Here is a 19,179-nt window from a genome sequence, read left to right on the forward strand (position 1 = left end):
CATCGCTCATCCCTGCTCTCAATTCCATAGTTCAAAATGCATCTCTACAAACTTAAATCAACATCTCCCAGGCATTTCCTGAATTCAAATCTCAAAATAACTACTTTAAGAACACTGTAATCCATTCACATCCAGAATTCACTTCTGCAAACCAAACGCTAAATCCCTAATCTAATAAGCTTTTCTTTTCATTAGTCGTTTATCTGTAATGTCCCTGCACCTCCCATCCCTGTGTACTCTCTATGAAGGGACACTAGCATTAGAAATCTATTTATTCGTAACAGTGGAGTGTTGCTGAATTTATATGGCCATCTTCCTTTGCTCTTAAAGGATTGAATTGCTTCTATTCAATTTGTGAAAAGGCTCATTCACTGCAACTTCACTCAGCCTGCTGGTATACCATCACTTGTGATGATCTACCGGCCAGTAGAATGTGTTTCAGAAAGAGACCAGTGCATTTCTGAGAAGCATTGCCTTCCGCTTTGTGCTGGGGAACAAAACAATTGGGGACACTCTACATGATTGACAACGGGGTGAGTGGAAGCTGCATGCAACTGTAAAAGGGGGGGCATTCAGATGTGTTTAGAGTATTTCTTCAAAATGTATCATGATCTTGATCTGTTTTCTGCACCCATTATAATCCAATTCTATGCTTGCTTTGATAACTTAAAGGGACAGTTTAGTCACCATAACAAATTAATTTAGATTAAGTTTATTTGGTGCCCGGAGGCCCCCAGCGCATTCATTCCTAAAATGGTTAAACCATTCTCTAGCGGTTTAACCCCAGTGTTTCCTCTAGTGCCAATACCACTCCTACCCCAGGTGGCACCCTGCTTCCAAAATGTCACTTTCAGGAAGCACAGAGTGCCATGGGGCCGCTGATTGACCTTTTCAAGCCAGTTTTGTGAATGGGGAGACGTGGATTGGCTGAGAGCGTCCGCTGACCGTGCCGTAGCACTCTGCGCTTCTGAAAAGTGACATTTTAGAAGCCGGATGTCGCATTGGGGAAGTAAAGATCAGCGCTGGAGGAAACTTTGGGGTTAAATCCAGTGGTTCTCAAACAAGTCCTCAAGGCAACCCTACCAGTCCAGGATTCAGGGATTACTCCGTTTTGTCTAAGATTTTTTTTTTTCTTCTAAAAAAAACACCTTAGACACAACTGGAAAATCCCTAAATCCTGGACTGGTAGTGATGCCTTGAGGACTGGTTTGGGAACCACAGGTTTAACCCCTGTAAGAGTGTGCCTGTAGTGTTCCTTTTAATAAAGATAAAGATATATATTTCCAGAAACAGACTGCATAACTTATTCAGTGGAATTGCAAACAGACCATATGTTCTGTTTTCCAGGCCATACCTATCTGTATACTGAAGTACGCAAAGTAGTATGGAGGAAACAAGATATAAATGGTGCTTATTCTAAGCCATCAACATACGAGACCATCACCTGGATTAAGATGAAGGAATGGCTATGTACACACATGCTTTGCACTTGAATTTCTGTTAAGAATTTGTGTTTTATTTTTAGATGTTTCATATTTTACTACTTCAGAATAAAAGTAAAATCAAAGTCAACCATGTTCCAATATTCACCTCAAAGTTATTCTACTAGATATGGCATAATTAAAATTATTTAATTTGTAAGGATGGAGGTAAGTACACTTCTACTTGGATAAACACTGCAGGCATCCAAACACCCACGATGGAGAGACTGTAGAAATGGATAAAGGACCCATAAACATACATTGAGTAGAGGGAACCGTTTAGAGGTATATTGTCAGAAATCAAGGATGAATATAAAGGGAACACCTCATATGTGGGTACTGAGCATATCAAAACAAAGAGAGAGACCTGTTTTTAGGCTGTGGCTGGCAGAAATGGCATGATAACTTATAAGTATGTAATAGCTGGTGTCACAGGATTCTGGAAATAGAGATACCTGGTATGAGAGGTCCTGGCCTGTCATTTACAGTACTGGTCTTGGTCAAGGTTCTTGTTGGTCTCATTGTAGGTTGCTTTAGAGAAGCATAGAGCAGCTTTTCGATCACACCTTCATATATGCATCTCACACTTGTTGTTGTCACCTGTATTGGGAAGGAGAACACACGTTCGTCAAGTTATAAACAGACACTTTTCTTGGACAATATTATTCATAATGATCAAATATCCATTACAGATCTTCTCCTGAAGTGAATCTGACATGAAGTTCACATTAAAAATAAAACGCTCTCGGTGGTGTTGCACATTAATGTCTGTAGTACAAAGGATATTGTAAAAAAACTAAAAATAAAAAATATCACTATTCTATTTGAATAAAAAATCTAATCACATTTCCTATTGAAACTCTGGATCCATAAAACATGCCAGACCTCACATGCATCTGATCTTCTCAGAATGAACCACTACTTGCTAACCTTTGAATTATCTAAGGCAGTAATAGGGACCCTATGGGTGCTTATAGGAGAGCCATCAATAGGGGGCTGTGACCCCCTTCCAGTGAGAGGTGGACTAGGAAGACTGGGAGGAAGGTAGAGGTGAAACATCAGTGGGGAGAAAAAGAGCTGTGATGAAAGTGGGCAAATCAATAAAACCAGTGGAGATGGGGGGGCGGGGCCTAACTGTCATGGAGGACAGACGTGATCCACTGAAGCTCCTCCATAATCTTGCTTAAAAAAGCAACAAGAAGCATTACAAAGCCTGATTCCGGGTCCACCTGGAGCCCAATCTGACGCCTGACACTGCTGGGCTCGGTTGTAGGGGTCGGTGACCCGGAAAAAACAGCCACGCACGAAACGACATGCGGCCTTGTATACAATGGGTGGGAGAGGCGGCCGCTCTCCCACTTCGAGGATACACAGTGACCGTTACGGAGAAGCCCCGTTACCCCCCCTGGGACCGTTGGGGGTGAACACGGTCCAACACGGGAGAACTGCACGCCACGAGGGGGAGGTGAAAGCCAGCAGACAAGCGACTCACCTAACTGCAGACTCACCTCTGATGGCGGACACCTCGTGCCTCCCTCGCACTGAGACCACGCTCCAGACCAAACTAGAGGCTATCATGGCCGCATTCTGGGTGAAGCTGGAGAACAGGGCACTGCAACATGCTGCACAGCGGGCGAGTAGTCTGTTACCTAACCAGCAACCACCACGCAAACGGGACATACCCACGGCTCCGGCAGGGAAGAGGATCACGCGGAGAAGGCTGCGCAGGCCCCAAACCTCGCCTCAGCACAAGCTAAAGCAAAGCCAGTCACACCAGAGCCCGACTTTTGCCCACCACCGAAGACTCCCAATACTTACCACAACCACTATCCATGGGACTGACCGGCCCCGCAGAACGAGTCCAAAAACCAGGGGCACGAAACACCACATCGACCTGCACAGCCGTGAGCTACGCCACCACAAGCCGGAGGCCTGGAACTCAACCACGCAAAAGCATCAGACACTGCAGGCTGAGAGAGCCCAAGAGGACAGCGTCTGGCACCCAGCTGGAATCGGATGAGTGCAAGTAGCAGACCAGAATCAGCCAGACACAGACTGATCAATCTGGACGTTACTAACATACCCCTTAATGCAAGAACTGCCTTATGTTAACTACCTAACCGTAAAGTTACAGTTTATGTGCTGTCATTATCTCACCCAATTTTTAACTGCTTACGTATACATATGTTTATCTTAAAAGCTTACACATAGAATGAATAGCTAACCCTATCTAAACTGACAAGTTAAGCGAGTTGTACACTAGCAGTGAAAACAAAAACAAAAATGGTCTACATGTAATCTGGGGAACGTGCAACCAGTGCCTTACTCAGATAAAGCTTTCTCCTTTCACAATGCATCAATGTACATACATAAGCTCAAACACACCTAGCTCGACTAACAGCAAATCTAGCCTAGCATGTTATACTATACCTACAAAATAGGTCAGTGTGTCGGCCTGCATCAGCTGCTGTGGCGGTGCCAGCTTGTACGCTCTATTGTTGTGTCCTTGGGCCCAGTGGTCTAAATATTCTGAAGTTTATCTATAGTTCTATATCTAAACCACTTGTATTATTTTATTACTTAACCTTCATGTCAGTGTACATACTGATCATCAACGGTTTATATTGCCTGTTATGCTGACATAGCTGTTGTCTAAACCTGAACCAAGCATGAATCTTATAACAAAAATGTGCAGATGTAACCTATGCCGATTAATGGCCGGTACCTGCTGTTGTGGCAGGGCCGGCATGTTTGTCATCACTATGCATGTAAAAATAAAGAATTAAAAAAAAAAAAAAAACAGTGGAGATGGAACAGAAGTGGAGATAAATGCAACTAAAGTAAGTTATTTGAATCTATTTCTTGATTTCTGGAGATGATTGAGCAAATGGGTTAAAAGAATCGTAATAACTCCCTGAAATTGATTTACACCCTTCTCTGCATCTAAACTCAGTGGGACCCAGGGGTCTTTAGAGACACTAGAATTAAGCTGGTGCTCCAAATTATGTTACCACAGTTATCAATCGACCTTGAACCAAGGCTTAGACACAATGTTTGCGTTCAGGAATGCCATCAAGTGGGCATGGGGAGTGTGGCAGGAAGCAATCCACTTGCTCAGGGGGCCTGTAAGTTGAAGAGAAAAAAGATGTTGCCCAACTGAAAAAAGATGTTGCCCAACTGGACATGCTTAGCCATCTGCAGCAGTGTTTGGAGGATGTGATTTCATACCTTTACTTCCCAGCATAAACAATTCTGTTTGACAAGGCAAGATAAACTGGAAACCAGTAACTGAACTTTCCACACTACACCCCAGAAAAAAAACACCCTTTTCTGCAGCAGAAAAGTCGGAAAATAGGGTGGCTAATGAATCTGTATATTCTACTAGTGTCTGGAAATGTGTATTGGTGTGTTTGCGAGTATTTGTCTGCCATTGGCTGATAACCATTATTTAAAGACTGGGCAGCTATTTGGACAAGTCCCTATGCCTGTGGGCAAATATGAAGATTGGTATGTTACGGTCCAACCCCTGCATTCCCATGGCCTACGAATGGGTACCAATACAGAAAGAGGACATACCTTTGCCCCCCTATGCCCTACCATGTGCAGCGGGCTGTGGCTGAAAATACATTCCCCTTTATTATTTAGAGCCCCCACCCTCTTGCCACGAGTTGACACACAACACCCCCACCACCCTATTTATTTTAATTGTCCCCACCCCTAGGTTCACAGGTACTTGTACCAGGTCCTTTAGTGGATTAGCAACATGTATGACTGTAAGAGGCCACTGGTTGCTCGCTATTTAGTAGACATGTCCCTACCTGCGACATGGTATTAATTTCAGGGAGGTTTAACACCTCCCTCATACCCCAACCCACCAAGTTTTTTTTTTTTTTTTTACTTCGTAAAGTTGGCTGAAAGACAAAAATTAAAAAAGGACTTTTTTTTTTCCATTTTGACCTTTCAGCATCTTACTGAGTAGATAGCGACATAATCCTTAATACCAAGGGCATCTCCATTAAAATATGACAATCCCACAAGGGTAACAATTTAGGGAGTTATCTGCAAGAAGCACACATGGCGTGCATTGCGGAATATCATTAGTCCAAACGAAATTAATAGCTGAATTTAATCCAAAATGAATGAACTAATGGCCAAAATTAGAAAAAAAATAAATTACTTTGCTCCAAGCAAAAATAGTGGTAGCGCCCAAGTGTAATCCTTAGAAGACTAGGACACTCTTATATGCATTGGAGCACCAATCATGCTTTATTTTAGTGTGATCTGAAACAGACAAAAGGGACCAGAGTTATGCGATGCTTAGGAAAAAGTTGTGTATTACAGTGGAAATGGGCCTAAAGGGTGAATTTGACATAAGAAGTTGGGATATGGCCTGTAAACTAGTGGATGGGGCTGGTAAGATTATGTGGTCGAGCCCATGCAGATGTGTGTGTTAAACCGCCAATCGCGAATCAAAAAGATTGACCATTACGATGTCATTATTTAAACCACCTATACAACTGTCTCAAAGAGATCTTGATAAATTACTTATCAGAATAGAAAAAAAATTGAAACATAATTTAGATTTATGGATAAGAGTTAAGAAAGAAATAATGAAGAATACCCCACTGGATGAGGGGGGCTAGAGTCTGTCTTGAGGATATCTTAACAGGGGGTACCCATTGACTAAATCAAAAAGGAAAAAAAAGTGTGAGCCAAAGACTAAGTCCGAGGTCCACGTGGTAGAATCCTCAAAATTATATGAATAAAAACATATTTATTAGATAACCTAAAAATACACAAAAACACAAAAATAAATAAAAAACACACACACAGCATGACGGGAGTATTAGGGGAGTGATCACGTCACTCCGGCGTGTCGGTGGGAGGAGCTTGTCTCTGATATCCCCAATCTGTACCTCACAGTGTCGTGGCCGGTTACCAGAGTAACCAACCCAAATTATATTGTACGGAGTACATAGACTTACTGTACTCAGAATAATCCAGTGTGTACAGGTGAAAGGCACAATATACAGAAATGGATCAAAAGGCAAATTATGTCTTTCAATGGAAAAAACATAAAAACAAAGAGCCCCTTAATGATAATTGTAGGATTTTTTTTTTTTAAGTTGTATGCAAAAAGGAAGATTCCATACATTATTTTCTTCTTCCAAAATTGTGATCTTGTATGCAGCCTAAACCTCCTACATCATATAAAGGGGTACTGCTTCCTACATCATATAAAGGGATACTGCTAGGTTTCTTCATGCTCAAATCCATTATGAATATCTAGACAGAGTGTAATACCTGTGTTTCTGGGTAAACTGAAATATTGAAAAGATCACATTTATTGCCATTATGTCATATGTCCCACAAATTATTCTAGTTCATTATTCCTAATGATCAGTACACATATTTAAAGGTCATTGCGTGACTATGTTAAATTAGTAAATATAAATATTATATATACACAACTGTCTCAAAGAGATCTTGATAAATTACTTACTGTTGAAGGTCACATTATTATCCTTACAAGAGAAGGAATAATACTCAGTGTACGAGTTGTCCAAAATATATTTACAGCCTTCAGCCCTGGAGCCACTATAGCAGTTGCCGTGTATTTTACAACACCTAAGAGACAAATTCAAAACAAAACAAATAAAAGTCTGAGAAGGTGATAAAATTCCATATCAGAATAGAATAAAATAGAAACATAATTTAGAATTATGGGTAAGAGTTAAGACAGAGGCACGTGGGGAGGATGTGGGGGGGGGGGGGGAGGATCAGACCGTCACACCGGGGGGCTGGTGAGGGGCAGAGGCACACAGGAGAGCTGGGGGAGGTTCGACGTGGGGCTGAAGGAGGAGACAGAGGCATACAGGTGCTTGGACGGGAGGAAAAAACAAAAAAGGGGCTTGGGCGAAAGAAAGACAAAAAGGGCTTGTGGGCTGGAGAAAAGACACAAAATAGGGGCTTGGGCGGGAGCGAAAAGGCACAAAAGAGTTTGGGGGGGAGAAAGACACAAAGGAGTTTTGTTTTGGGGGGGGAGAAAGAGACACAAAGGAGGGTTTTTTTTGGGGGGGGGGAGAGAAAGACACAAAGGAAGGCAGTCTTCTTGTACCCTTCATCAAGTCTAGGCTGATGTTTGGGTAGCTCAGAGCTTTAATCACTGCTTCACTTGGGATTTGAAGGAACTATAACGGATATACTCAGTCGTAGTATAGTGGATCCGTTACAGGCCCCCCTAAATATAGTAAAATATTACCTTTATTCCAACCTGCCTCCTTGGTTGACATCATCAGAAATTGTGATCTCAGCCAATCACAATGCTTTCCAATAGGAACGCATTGTGATTGGCTGAGATTGTCAAGGAGGCAGCTCAGGGGCAGAGCCAGCATAAGCCAAAAAAAGGCTCTGGCCAATCAGCATCTTCTCGTAGAGCTGCATTGAATCGATGCATCTCTATGAGGAAAGTTCAGTGTCTCCATGCAGATGGTGGAGACACTGAATGTCAGTCACACTGTGTAGCACTGCCCCAGGAAGCACCTAGCAGCCATCTTAGGAGTGGCCACTGGAGGTTTCCCTAGGCTGTAATGTAAACACTGCCTTTTCTCTGAAAACACAGTGTTGACTGCAAAAAGTCTGATTCTACTCACCGGAACAAATACAATAAGCTGTAGTTGTTCTGGTGACTATAGTGTCCCTTCAAGAGAAGCCAAATCTTAGAATTCAATTGAAAACCAACATACGGGATTTAGTTTAGCATTTACATTTTTATGTAGTGTGATTAGATCCAGTCCTGGTAAAAATACAATGTTTATTTATTTTATATAGATCTTACATATCCAGATCATCCACAGGTGTGCCAGACCCTCCCAACCCACAACAGCATCCATACCGGTTATAAATCAATGCTTTGTTTGCGGTCTGGTATAGTGCATCTTATTATACTGTGGAACTGCAGCAGGCTTCTGCGCTGTGGCTGGAGACCACCCAGACTGAATAAGAGAGAGGAGGGGAGGAAATTAATTAAATGTTTGAACATGAACAGTTAAAATAAATAAATAACATTCAAGTACCTTGATACGGATTTTCATCTCAATTAAGTTATTATGGTGCGAGGAGTGCCCAGGCACCAGCTTACATGAAGGGGTTAAAGGTTACTGAACAGTTTAACTCCAAATCTTCAAGCTGACGCTGAATCGTTCTGCCCCTGTATTTCCGCTCAATGTCCGACGCTGCAATCAGAAAGCCTCGGACAAGATGCTTCTGAACAGAGAGAGTAAAAAAAAAAAAAATAGACAATCTGGAATGGTCTATTGAAAAGTGATAACAAATAAACCGTGCTTTCCTAGGCGCTCAAATTTGTAATTTGGTGAAGAACCTGGTTCTGCTAAGCAGCTCGACACACGTGAAGGTACCTCCAACCTTAACACAATAACATGCAGAGTAGTGGGGTAATGAAAGTGGAAAAGGTCACAACAAACAAGACCCAGTGGAGCGCTAATATAATGTATAAACTCACCCTTTAAAAAAGGGGATATAAAATTCAAGGGAATCTGGAGAGAGAATATAATAGAGACAATAGTGTAGTATGTATGGACTAAAATACATAAAGAGAGGAGTCTATATGCAACACACTCACATGGTACAGAGCCTGAAAACGATAGGCTCAAATCACAAGCGCAGGGGTGCTTTAAAGCAAACACCAAGCCTCTTCAATGGTTTGATGGCAATCCTCAAAGAAAGGGAGAGATAAGGGGACATGGACCACAGTCCTAGTGTGTTATCCTCAACCCAAAGTGGTATCAAAACAAGTTAAATGCTTGCTCACCTTTTTGAGAGCCAATACAAACTGGGCTCTCAGTGTGATAGGTAGTGTGCCTTTAAGAGGGCACTGCTCTTCTTTGTAGCAGGAAAGTAGATGCAGGTCGTGGGCTCAAGTATATATAAAAAAACTTTTTATTTTAAACACTTACATAAAATATAAATAAAAAGGTTCCCATAAAATTATGGTATAAAAATGAGTCCTCTTCCGAGACGCGTTTCGCCTTATGCAAAGGCTTTTTCAATCGGTGTCCTGCTAGTGTCTTCCTGCTGTTTAAATGTTCAGAGAGTCCTTCCCATTGGTTCTTACCGCCTTCCGGATGACCAAATATGGTAAGGGGTGTTCCAATCAGCTGTTCGTGAGTTCTCGTAATTCCGGAAGTGACGTATCGCCTTTGCCGCGACGTCACTTCCGTTTCAGCCGTAGCCGCCATTTTGGTTAGTGGCAAGCTTCGGGCTCATTCACATAGCGTTAGTGTTGTGAAATACATCGTAAAAGGAAAGGGAAAAAAAGGGGGGATCAGTTTAACATGTTGATTACATAGGTATATTGGTAAGACAATAAGCCCAAATAAGAGTATATTTAAAAGGAGATAAACTCCACATTCAACAGCTGCCTGTATTCGGCTATGTAAATAAGTAGTCGTTTTACTCTTATATCAATGTCCTTAGATATATAAGAAAATCTACAATGATACTAATTTAAAGGGATACAGCAATCTCTGTTTAGGCTGTGTAAATAGATTGTTTTTTTAAATCTTTAGACTGTTGATTATATAGATGAATTTTCGATAGCACTGCTCTCTTAAAGGGACATATACCCAATTGATGTTTAGTAGAATAGAAGCGTCAATTACAGACGTGTGTCATCCCTATGGAGTATCCTATTCTGATAGATATACATACTTTACTCAGATGTATATATAAATCTTAAGTGGTGTTATTGTCTTAAAGAAATACAATGTCAATACAATTATTTTAAAGAGGAAAAAAAGGGGAGAAGAATTATGTTAATAAATAAAATTACCACTTATATATTTCATCTTAGTGAGGACCATATGAAGACTGAGATGAAGAGGAAGAGAAAGGGAAAAAAAATTTTCTTATAAAAAATGACAAAGTTCAAAATCAAGGTTGAGGCCTCTAGGGTGTAGAGTGTCCAATTCGAATATCCACTTCATCTCAGCCTTCCCCATTTTCCTCACCAAGTCGTCACCTCTCCAATCTGTGACTACCTTTTGGATACCTTTAAATTGTATCCCTTTTGGGTCGCTGTTATGCATATTTTTAAAGTGAAGTGATACGCTGTGTTTCATAAATCCATTTTTCACATTTCTGACGTGTTCCTGTATTCTCACCTGCAGAGGGCGTATTGTCCGCCCAATGTATAGGAGGCCACATGGGCACGTCAGCATGTAAATTACCCTTTTGGTGTGGCAGGTGATAATGTCCTTTATTTTATAGTTCTTATTGGGATCATTCGGATTCGCAAATTCCTTAATTGTTCTTTTAGGGTTATTGGTGTGCCTACAGGCCCCACAGAAACCACAACCATAGAACCCTTTAGATTCATTGAATGGATTTAACACTTCTTTAACTCTAGTCGAGTTTTTATTGGAAAGACTATTTCTTAAATTAGATACGCCCCTATAGATGATTTTGGGTTTCTCTGGTAGGAGAGTGTTTAGTAGCTCATCATTTTTAAGGATAGGCCAATGTCTATGGATTACTTTTTTAACTTGTTTGCTCTGTGTATTGAAATCGCAAATGAAGGCCAGTTCACTGCCTGCAGAGGTGGTAGGTTTCACTTTATATTTCAAGAGGGGTTCTCTTTCTCTAAGGCTTATCTCTTCATAAGCACTGTCAAGTAACTGTCTATCGTATCCCTTATCTATGAAGTCCGTCATGATCTTTTGTGCTTGTTTATGGAATGTAGAAATATCCGTGCAGTTACGTCTTACTCTGAGAAGTTGTGCCTTAGGCGCATTCAGGAGCCAAGGTGAATAATGGCAACTCTTGCCCTCGATGTAACTATTTACATCAACCTTCTTAAAGAAGGTACTGGTCTTAATGATGTTACTTTCGATAAAAATGTTGAGGTCAAGGAATTCAACAGAGTTCTTACTGCTATTTCTGGTAAGCTTTATACCCCAATCATTGTTCTCAACACTTGAAAAAAAAGAGATCGAGGGATTCACTACTGCCCTTCCAGACAAAAAAAATATCGTCTATATAACGATGATAGGACACCAGGTTTGCATCCCACCTACGGTCGCCAAAAACAAAATGATGTTCCCAGTATGACATAAATCGAGAAGGATGACTATGTTGCAGAGTCACATAGGTTACTTGGTGACACTGCAACATATATCGTTTTAAATAAGGACCCCACCAGTGAAATTAAAGTCAGCTATACTAAATTGCTTGACAAAGGCAAGTTAGAAGGTATCCTGAATAAAAAAGAATCAGAATTTCTAAACATCCATCATCCCAGGATCCCTGTTTTCTATTACTTGCCAAAGATCCATAAACATACCACCAAACCCCCTGGGCGCCCCATCATCTCAGGAATAGGATCTATATCGAGTAGGCTTTCTCAATACATCGATCAATGCCTACAGCCTATAGTGAAGAACTGTAAAGGCCATTTAAAAGACACCATTAATGTCCTGCAGGTCCTTAAAGATGTTATATGGGATGATGAGTGCTGGCTAGTTACAGCCGACGTTCACTCCTTGTATACCATCATACAACATAATAGAGGCTGTGAAGCGACAAAGTTTTTCCTCGAAAGATCTGAACTTTTCCCACAATCTCAAATTGATTTCATTTTGGAGGGAATTAATTGGATACTCCACAATAACTACTTTTGGTTCAGTGAGGCATTTTATTTGCAGATCTGTGGAACGGCGATGGGCACCAGGTTTGCACCCAGCTACGCTAATTTGTTTATGTCATACTGGGAACATCATTTTGTTTTTGGCGACCGTAGGTGGGATGCAAACCTGGTGTCCTATCATCGTTATATAGACGATATTTTTTTTGTCTGGAAGGGCAGTAGTGAATCCCTCGATCTCTTTTTTTCAAGTGTTGAGAACAATGATTGGGGTATAAAGCTTACCAGAAATAGCAGTAAGAACTCTGTTGAATTCCTTGACCTCAACATTTTTATCGAAAGTAACATCATTAAGACCAGTACCTTCTTTAAGAAGGTTGATGTAAATAGTTACATCGAGGGCAAGAGTTGCCATTATTCACCTTGGCTCCTGAATGCGCCTAAGGCACAACTTCTCAGAGTAAGACGTAACTGCACGGATATTTCTACATTCCATAAACAAGCACAAAAGATCATGACGGACTTCATAGATAAGGGATACGATAGACAGTTACTTGACAGTGCTTATGAAGAGATAAGCCTTAGAGAAAGAGAACCCCTCTTGAAATATAAAGTGAAACCTACCACCTCTGCAGGCAGTGAACTGGCCTTCATTTGCGATTTCAATACACAGAGCAAACAAGTTAAAAAAGTAATCCATAGACATTGGCCTATCCTTAAAAATGATGAGCTACTAAACACTCTCCTACCAGAGAAACCCAAAATCATCTATAGGGGCGTATCTAATTTAAGAAATAGTCTTTCCAATAAAAACTCGACTAGAGTTAAAGAAGTGTTAAATCCATTCAATGAATCTAAAGGGTTCTATGGTTGTGGTTTCTGTGGGGCCTGTAGGCACACCAATAACCCTAAAAGAACAATTAAGGAATTTGCGAATCCGAATGATCCCAATAAGAACTATAAAATAAAGGACATTATCACCTGCCACACCAAAAGGGTAATTTACATGCTGACGTGCCCATGTGGCCTCCTATACATTGGGCGGACAATACGCCCTCTGCAGGTGAGAATACAGGAACACGTCAGAAATGTGAAAAATGGATTTATGAAACACAGCGTATCACTTCACTTTAAAAATATGCATAACAGCGACCCAAAAGGGATACAATTTAAAGGTATCCAAAAGGTAGTCACAGATTGGAGAGGTGACGACTTGGTGAGGAAAATGGGGAAGGCTGAGATGAAGTGGATATTCGAATTGGACACTCTACACCCTAGAGGCCTCAACCTTGATTTTGAACTTTGTCATTTTTTATAAGAAAATTTTTTTTCCCTTTCTCTTCCTCTTCATCTCAGTCTTCATATGGTCCTCACTAAGATGAAATATATAAGTGGTAATTTTATTTATTAACATAATTCTTCTCCCCTTTTTTTCCTCTTTAAAATAATTGTATTGACATTGTATTTCTTTAAGACAATAACACCACTTAAGATTTATATATACATCTGAGTAAAGTATGTATATCTATCAGAATAGGATACTCCATAGGGATGACACACGTCTGTAATTGACGCTTCTATTCTACTAAACATCAATTGGGTATATGTCCCTTTAAGAGAGCAGTGCTATCGAAAATTCATCTATATAATCAACAGTCTAAAGATTTAAAAAAACAATCTATTTACACAGCCTAAACAGAGATTGCTGTATCCCTTTAAATTAGTATCATTGTAGATTTTCTTATATATCTAAGGACATTGATATAAGAGTAAAACGACTACTTATTTACATAGCCGAATACAGGCAGCTGTTGAATGTGGAGTTTATCTCCTTTTAAATATACTCTTATTTGGGCTTATTGTCTTACCAATATACCTATGTAATCAACATGTTAAACTGATCCCCCCTTTTTTTCCCTTTCCTTTTACGATGTATTTCACAACACTAACGCTATGTGAATGAGCCCGAAGCTTGCCACTAACCAAAATGGCGGCTACGGCTGAAACGGAAGTGACGTCGCGGCAAAGGCGATACGTCACTTCCGGAATTACGAGAACTCACGAACAGCTGATTGGAACACCCCTTACCATATTTGGTCATCCGGAAGGCGGTAAGAACCAATGGGAAGGACTCTCTGAACATTTAAACAGCAGGAAGACACTAGCAGGACACCGATTGAAAAAGCCTTTGCATAAGGCGAAACGCGTCTCGGAAGAGGACTCATTTTTATACCATAATTTTATGGGAACCTTTTTATTTATATTTTATGTAAGTGTTTAAAATAAAAAGTTTTTTTATATATACTTGAGCCCACGACCTGCATCTACTTTCCTGCTACAAAGAAGAGCAGTGCCCTCTTAAAGGCACACTACCTATCACACTGAGAGCCCAGTTTGTATTGGCTCTCAAAAAGGTGAGCAAGCATTTAACTTGTTTTGATACCACTTTGGGTTGAGGATAACACACTAGGACTGTGGTCCATGTCCCCTTATCTCTCCCTTTCTTTGAGGATTGCCATCAAACCATTGAAGAGGCTTGGTGTTTGCTTTAAAGCACCCCTGCGCTTGTGATTTGAGCCTATCGTTTTCAGGCTCTGTACCATGTGAGTGTGTTGCATATAGACTCCTCTCTTTATGTATTTTAGTCCATACATACTACACTATTGTCTCTATTATATTCTCTCTCCAGATTCCCTTGAATTTTATATCCCCTTTTTTAAAGGGTGAGTTTATACATTATATTAGCGCTCCACTGGGTCTTGTTTGTTGTGACCTTTTCCACTTTCATTACCCCACTACTCTGGAATGGTCTATTGACCGTAGCAGAGAAAAAGCAGCCACAATATTTATAGTGAATCAGTGAACTGAACACTAATAATTAAAATGACTGAACTAATCAACACATGGCAAATCACTGGTTAAATTCCCATGTATTATGTCCTTTAGATTGTGAGCTTCTTTGGACAAGATCATCTTTACTGTTCCTGTATGTCATACATGTTTGTTAGAATTGCAAAGATCATCCAGATCCAAGAACACTTTAGCTTGTTGTGACATGAGTGTGTCCTATTTTTTTCATTATGAAAAAAAATGCAGATTTCAATAGAAATTGACACTTTTATAAAAGATACTAGTAACGCCCTCCTGTCCCCCCTTTAGTTAGATTAGTTGCACTGAACTCAAGAGGCAGCAATCACCCAGAGCACCTGCCTTGCAAAGACTTCTCATTGAGCTGCATTGGGAAGTCTGTGATTGGAAAGTCACAGAAGTTCTGGGCGGGGTTAGAAGGGGACGGCTTGCAAAGGCAGCAGAGAAGAGATCTGCAGTTTTTGCAAGTTGTATTTACATATCACTCCAATAAAAAAAATGCATAGTTACATGCATGTAAGTTTTAATTTGGGGTTTATATACTAAACAGTGATTACTTATTTAAATGGTGGAGTGTCGCTTTAAATATTTGTCTTCCTTCATATTGTGCAGCACTGCATGAATAATTACATGTGTTATTTTACACATCGGAAGCCATTACCATCCGTGTATTTAGGATGATACTTAGAAAGCTGTCAAGTTAGAAGATGGAAAAAATAAATAAAGCGAAGCTGTCTGAAAGAAAGTGAAAGTTTAAAGTTAATTAACATGATGGAATGGCCTAATTAAAATTTAACAAACCATTAAAGGACTATCATTAGATACTATTCAATTAAATTATTAGAAAATGTGCTTTTTGACCAAAATGATGCAAACTGTTCATTATTGGCAATTACTATACACAAAGCTTTGACAATTCCGGTTAGTAAACAAAATCAATTGACATTATTAACTGAATTAGTGAGAGGGTTTTATTGTATAAAAAAATAAAAAAGTTATTTCAATTGCTTTCTGCATAAAACGATGCAAGTCCTGAGGACCGGACCGCAAAATCTCCTTAATTCCAGACTTAAAGGTACCCTCAACAGAATGGATTTCTTGAACGCTTAATGAGAAACCCTGTATCCCTCCCAGAGATTCTGAGGAAACTCTCGGACCCCTGTAAACAGAGCCTAAAATAATGCTGACCCCTGCTTCATTGTTTCCCTATGCATCATTAAACATTGCAACAGAACTTACCCGTTAAGATCAGAGCTACGAACATGCAAGGTCTCATGGTACAGAATGAAAGATGGTCTATTAGACACTTCCATTTTATGTCAGATGGTGACCTTGGCACCTGCCCCAAGGACAGGGTGTATTCTGCACTCAGCAGTTATTGGGTACACGTGCCAAGCAGATATGGGGAAGAACCGGATGGGAACTTTAGTAAATTATTTAACTTTGTTTTTCCAGGATTTTCTATAACTCTGCCAAATTAAACTGCGCAGTTAATAGATTCTCAGATGATGGTGTACAAGTCATTTGGGGGTGAGGGTGGCTGTGGGTATGGTTGCCCTGTCCATTTCCAGTAGTCACATGCCACGGCAAGTAGCTCTTAGAACCAGTTAGTAGTTCAAACCCTGACATTTTGATCTCTAATATATTTGCCTTTAAGCTGATTAAAGTATTTGCTTTCATGAACATAGCATATACTCATATTGCCAAGGATTTAGTTTAAAGGACCAAAGAATCAAAAACTCGATCACATGAATTGGACGCTCATAGAAAAATTCATTGAATTCAATCCTTTCCTATGTGAAGCATTTGAATGAATGGCTTTCACTGTGCATGCACATTATTTTGGCCATTAGCTCGAGAGCTGGATGAAGTCACAGGAGGCGGGGTGGCTGGCTGTGCCGAGTAAGTATCGGTGCTGGAATAAAGAAAAGTAAAATCCTTTTTTTTTTATGGAACGGGGAAGGAAGGGGGTGGGGGACCTAAAACAATCCTGCAAATACGGCACTAATGGCATTAATACAACAGGTTTGTGTGCCCCTTTGATATATGAGCAGATTCCCAACACACAAACTAGAAAAGTCAATATTAATCAAATACCACTGCAAGATTTGTGTGACGGACCGACTGGGTACCTCCATCAATCGCTGCTTCCTAGTACTTGCGAGCACCATAAGCACTGTACTGGAAAACCATAACCACCGTAGACCACATGAACCGCCACAGCTTGGTTGGGGTCTCTCTGTCCTCCACCACCCTGGACCCAAGACCAGGATCCAGTTTCCAGTCGGTATACCTCTCCTAGTCCAGAGAGCATAGCAGGAACAGCTCTTATAAGAGCTAGTGATTATACTCAGGGGAGTATTGTGATATAGCAATCCCCAGAGTGTATGTAGTTATCCAATCCCCCAAACATGAGCCAAGACTTCATGAAGCAGGGCCCTCCACCTCTCTGTTCCTGTACGTCCAATTGTCTGGTTAAAATTACATGTCTGTTAGTCCACCCAATGTACAGCGCTACAGAATGTGATTGCGCTATATAAATAATAAATAAAAAATAATAATAATGAAGGGGTAAACAAATCTCTCTTTAATGGCAGTCACACTGGCCTTTTATGCAAGTCCCCAAGCAAGGTGTACGCCCACATGGACCTTGTTGAGGACAGGGACACAAACTTACAAACCAATAATAACACATTTACAATGTAAGGCACTCCCACACATAGCACACAATCCCTTCCCTCTGCCTGGGATATAATGTATAACACAATTATCTCCAGGCAGAAAAAAAACATTTTACAAAACACATAATATCCCCACAAATGTTACATTCCCTGATAGCCCTGATCTGGGTGACCAACATATTCAAAATTCAACCAGATCAGTTCAGGGGTCCCATGCCCAAAACAGTTCCAGAGAATTAAGGCTAACGGTTGGTCTCTTTGTCTGGAGTACAAAAGTACATACTTCACATGAACAGAGCCTTTTAAAGTGCATTGGGCAAGGTATATTGCAGGGCCCATAGTCGTGAGGCAAGAGGCTGGCCAGCAGGCCCCTCCAAGAACCAGTGACGAGGTTCAGTTCATCACAAGGCCATAATCAAAGGGTAGGAGGCTGGCAAGCAGGCTCCTCCAAAAGCCAGTGACCAGGTTAATTTCGTCACAATGTGCAGGGACGTATTTGCCGCGAGGCAAACAAGGCATTTGCCTTGGGTGGCACTTTCCAGGGGGCGGCAAAAAAACGCAGCCCCTAAATGCTTGGGTAAATGCCTTGTTAGCCTAGCTGCTAACTAACGATCAAGGCAGGCGGGCGGCTAACTAAAAATCCATGCGGGCGGCACTGGCGAGGGAGCACTGATTTGTGAGCTCTCTGCTCAACTCCCTCTCGCGCGGCAGAGTGATCCCGGGAGCCGGAATATGAGGTCATATTCTGGCTCCCGGCATCACTCTGCGGCGCGCAAGGGAGCTGAGCAGAGACAGCTTATAAATCAGTGCTCCCTCGCCAGTGCCGCCCGCATGGATTTTTAGTGAGCCGCCCGCCTGGTTTGTTAGCGGCACAACCGCCTGCTTCCGTTCCTGTCAGAAGGGACCCCAGGCAAAAAAAAAATCCACCCAGCACTCCCAAAGGTAGGGAGGCTGGGTGGATTTAAACTATAAAAAAAAAAAAAAAAAACACCAAAAAGTAATCAGTTAATGTTTGGGGAGGGGAGGGAGGCTGTCAGTTTGTGTATGTCTGAGTGATTGTATGTGTGTGTATGTCTGTCAGTGTATATGTCTGGCTGTCAGTGTGTGTATGTCGGTCAGTGTGTATGTGAGTGATTGTGTATGTCTGGCTGTCAGTGTGTATGTCTAGCTGTCAGTGTGTGTATGTGAGTGATTGTGTGTGTATCTGTCAGTGTGTAGGTCACTGTGTGTGTGGCTGTCTGTCAGTGAGTGAGCGTGTGTGTCTCTCAGTGAGTGTGTGTGTGTGTCATAGAAACAGAGAAACATAGAATGTGACGGCAGATAAGAACCATTCGGCCCATCTAGTCTGCCCAATTTTCTAAATACTTTCATTAGTCCCTGGCCTTATCTTATAGTTAGGATAGCCTTATGCTTATCCCAATAACAACTAGTAGTAATAATAATAACAACTAGTATTTATATAGCGTCTTTCTCCCAATGGGACTCAAAG

General features: G+C 41.0%; 1 protein-coding gene across 2 annotated transcripts in view; it reads left to right on the forward strand.

Moving 5' to 3' along the window:
- Nucleotides 1-19,179, forward strand: part of LOC134579382 (uncharacterized) — a 213,470-nt gene that overhangs the window by 11,725 nt on the left and 182,566 nt on the right. The window contains exon 7 of one of the 2 annotated variants that reach the window (XM_063438658.1): nucleotides 1,348-1,817. The exons of the other annotated variant lie outside the window; for it this stretch is intronic. Within the exon in view, the coding sequence (XP_063294728.1) occupies nucleotides 1,348-1,383 (36 nt within the window). The 3' untranslated portion in view covers nucleotides 1,384-1,817. Of the gene's footprint in view, nucleotides 1-1,347; nucleotides 1,818-19,179 lie in introns of those variants that run through there. 2 annotated transcript variants of the gene reach the window in all.

This window comes from Pelobates fuscus, chromosome 12, assembly GCF_036172605.1.
Source record: "Pelobates fuscus isolate aPelFus1 chromosome 12, aPelFus1.pri, whole genome shotgun sequence".
Taxonomy (NCBI): Eukaryota; Metazoa; Chordata; class Amphibia; order Anura; family Pelobatidae; genus Pelobates; species Pelobates fuscus.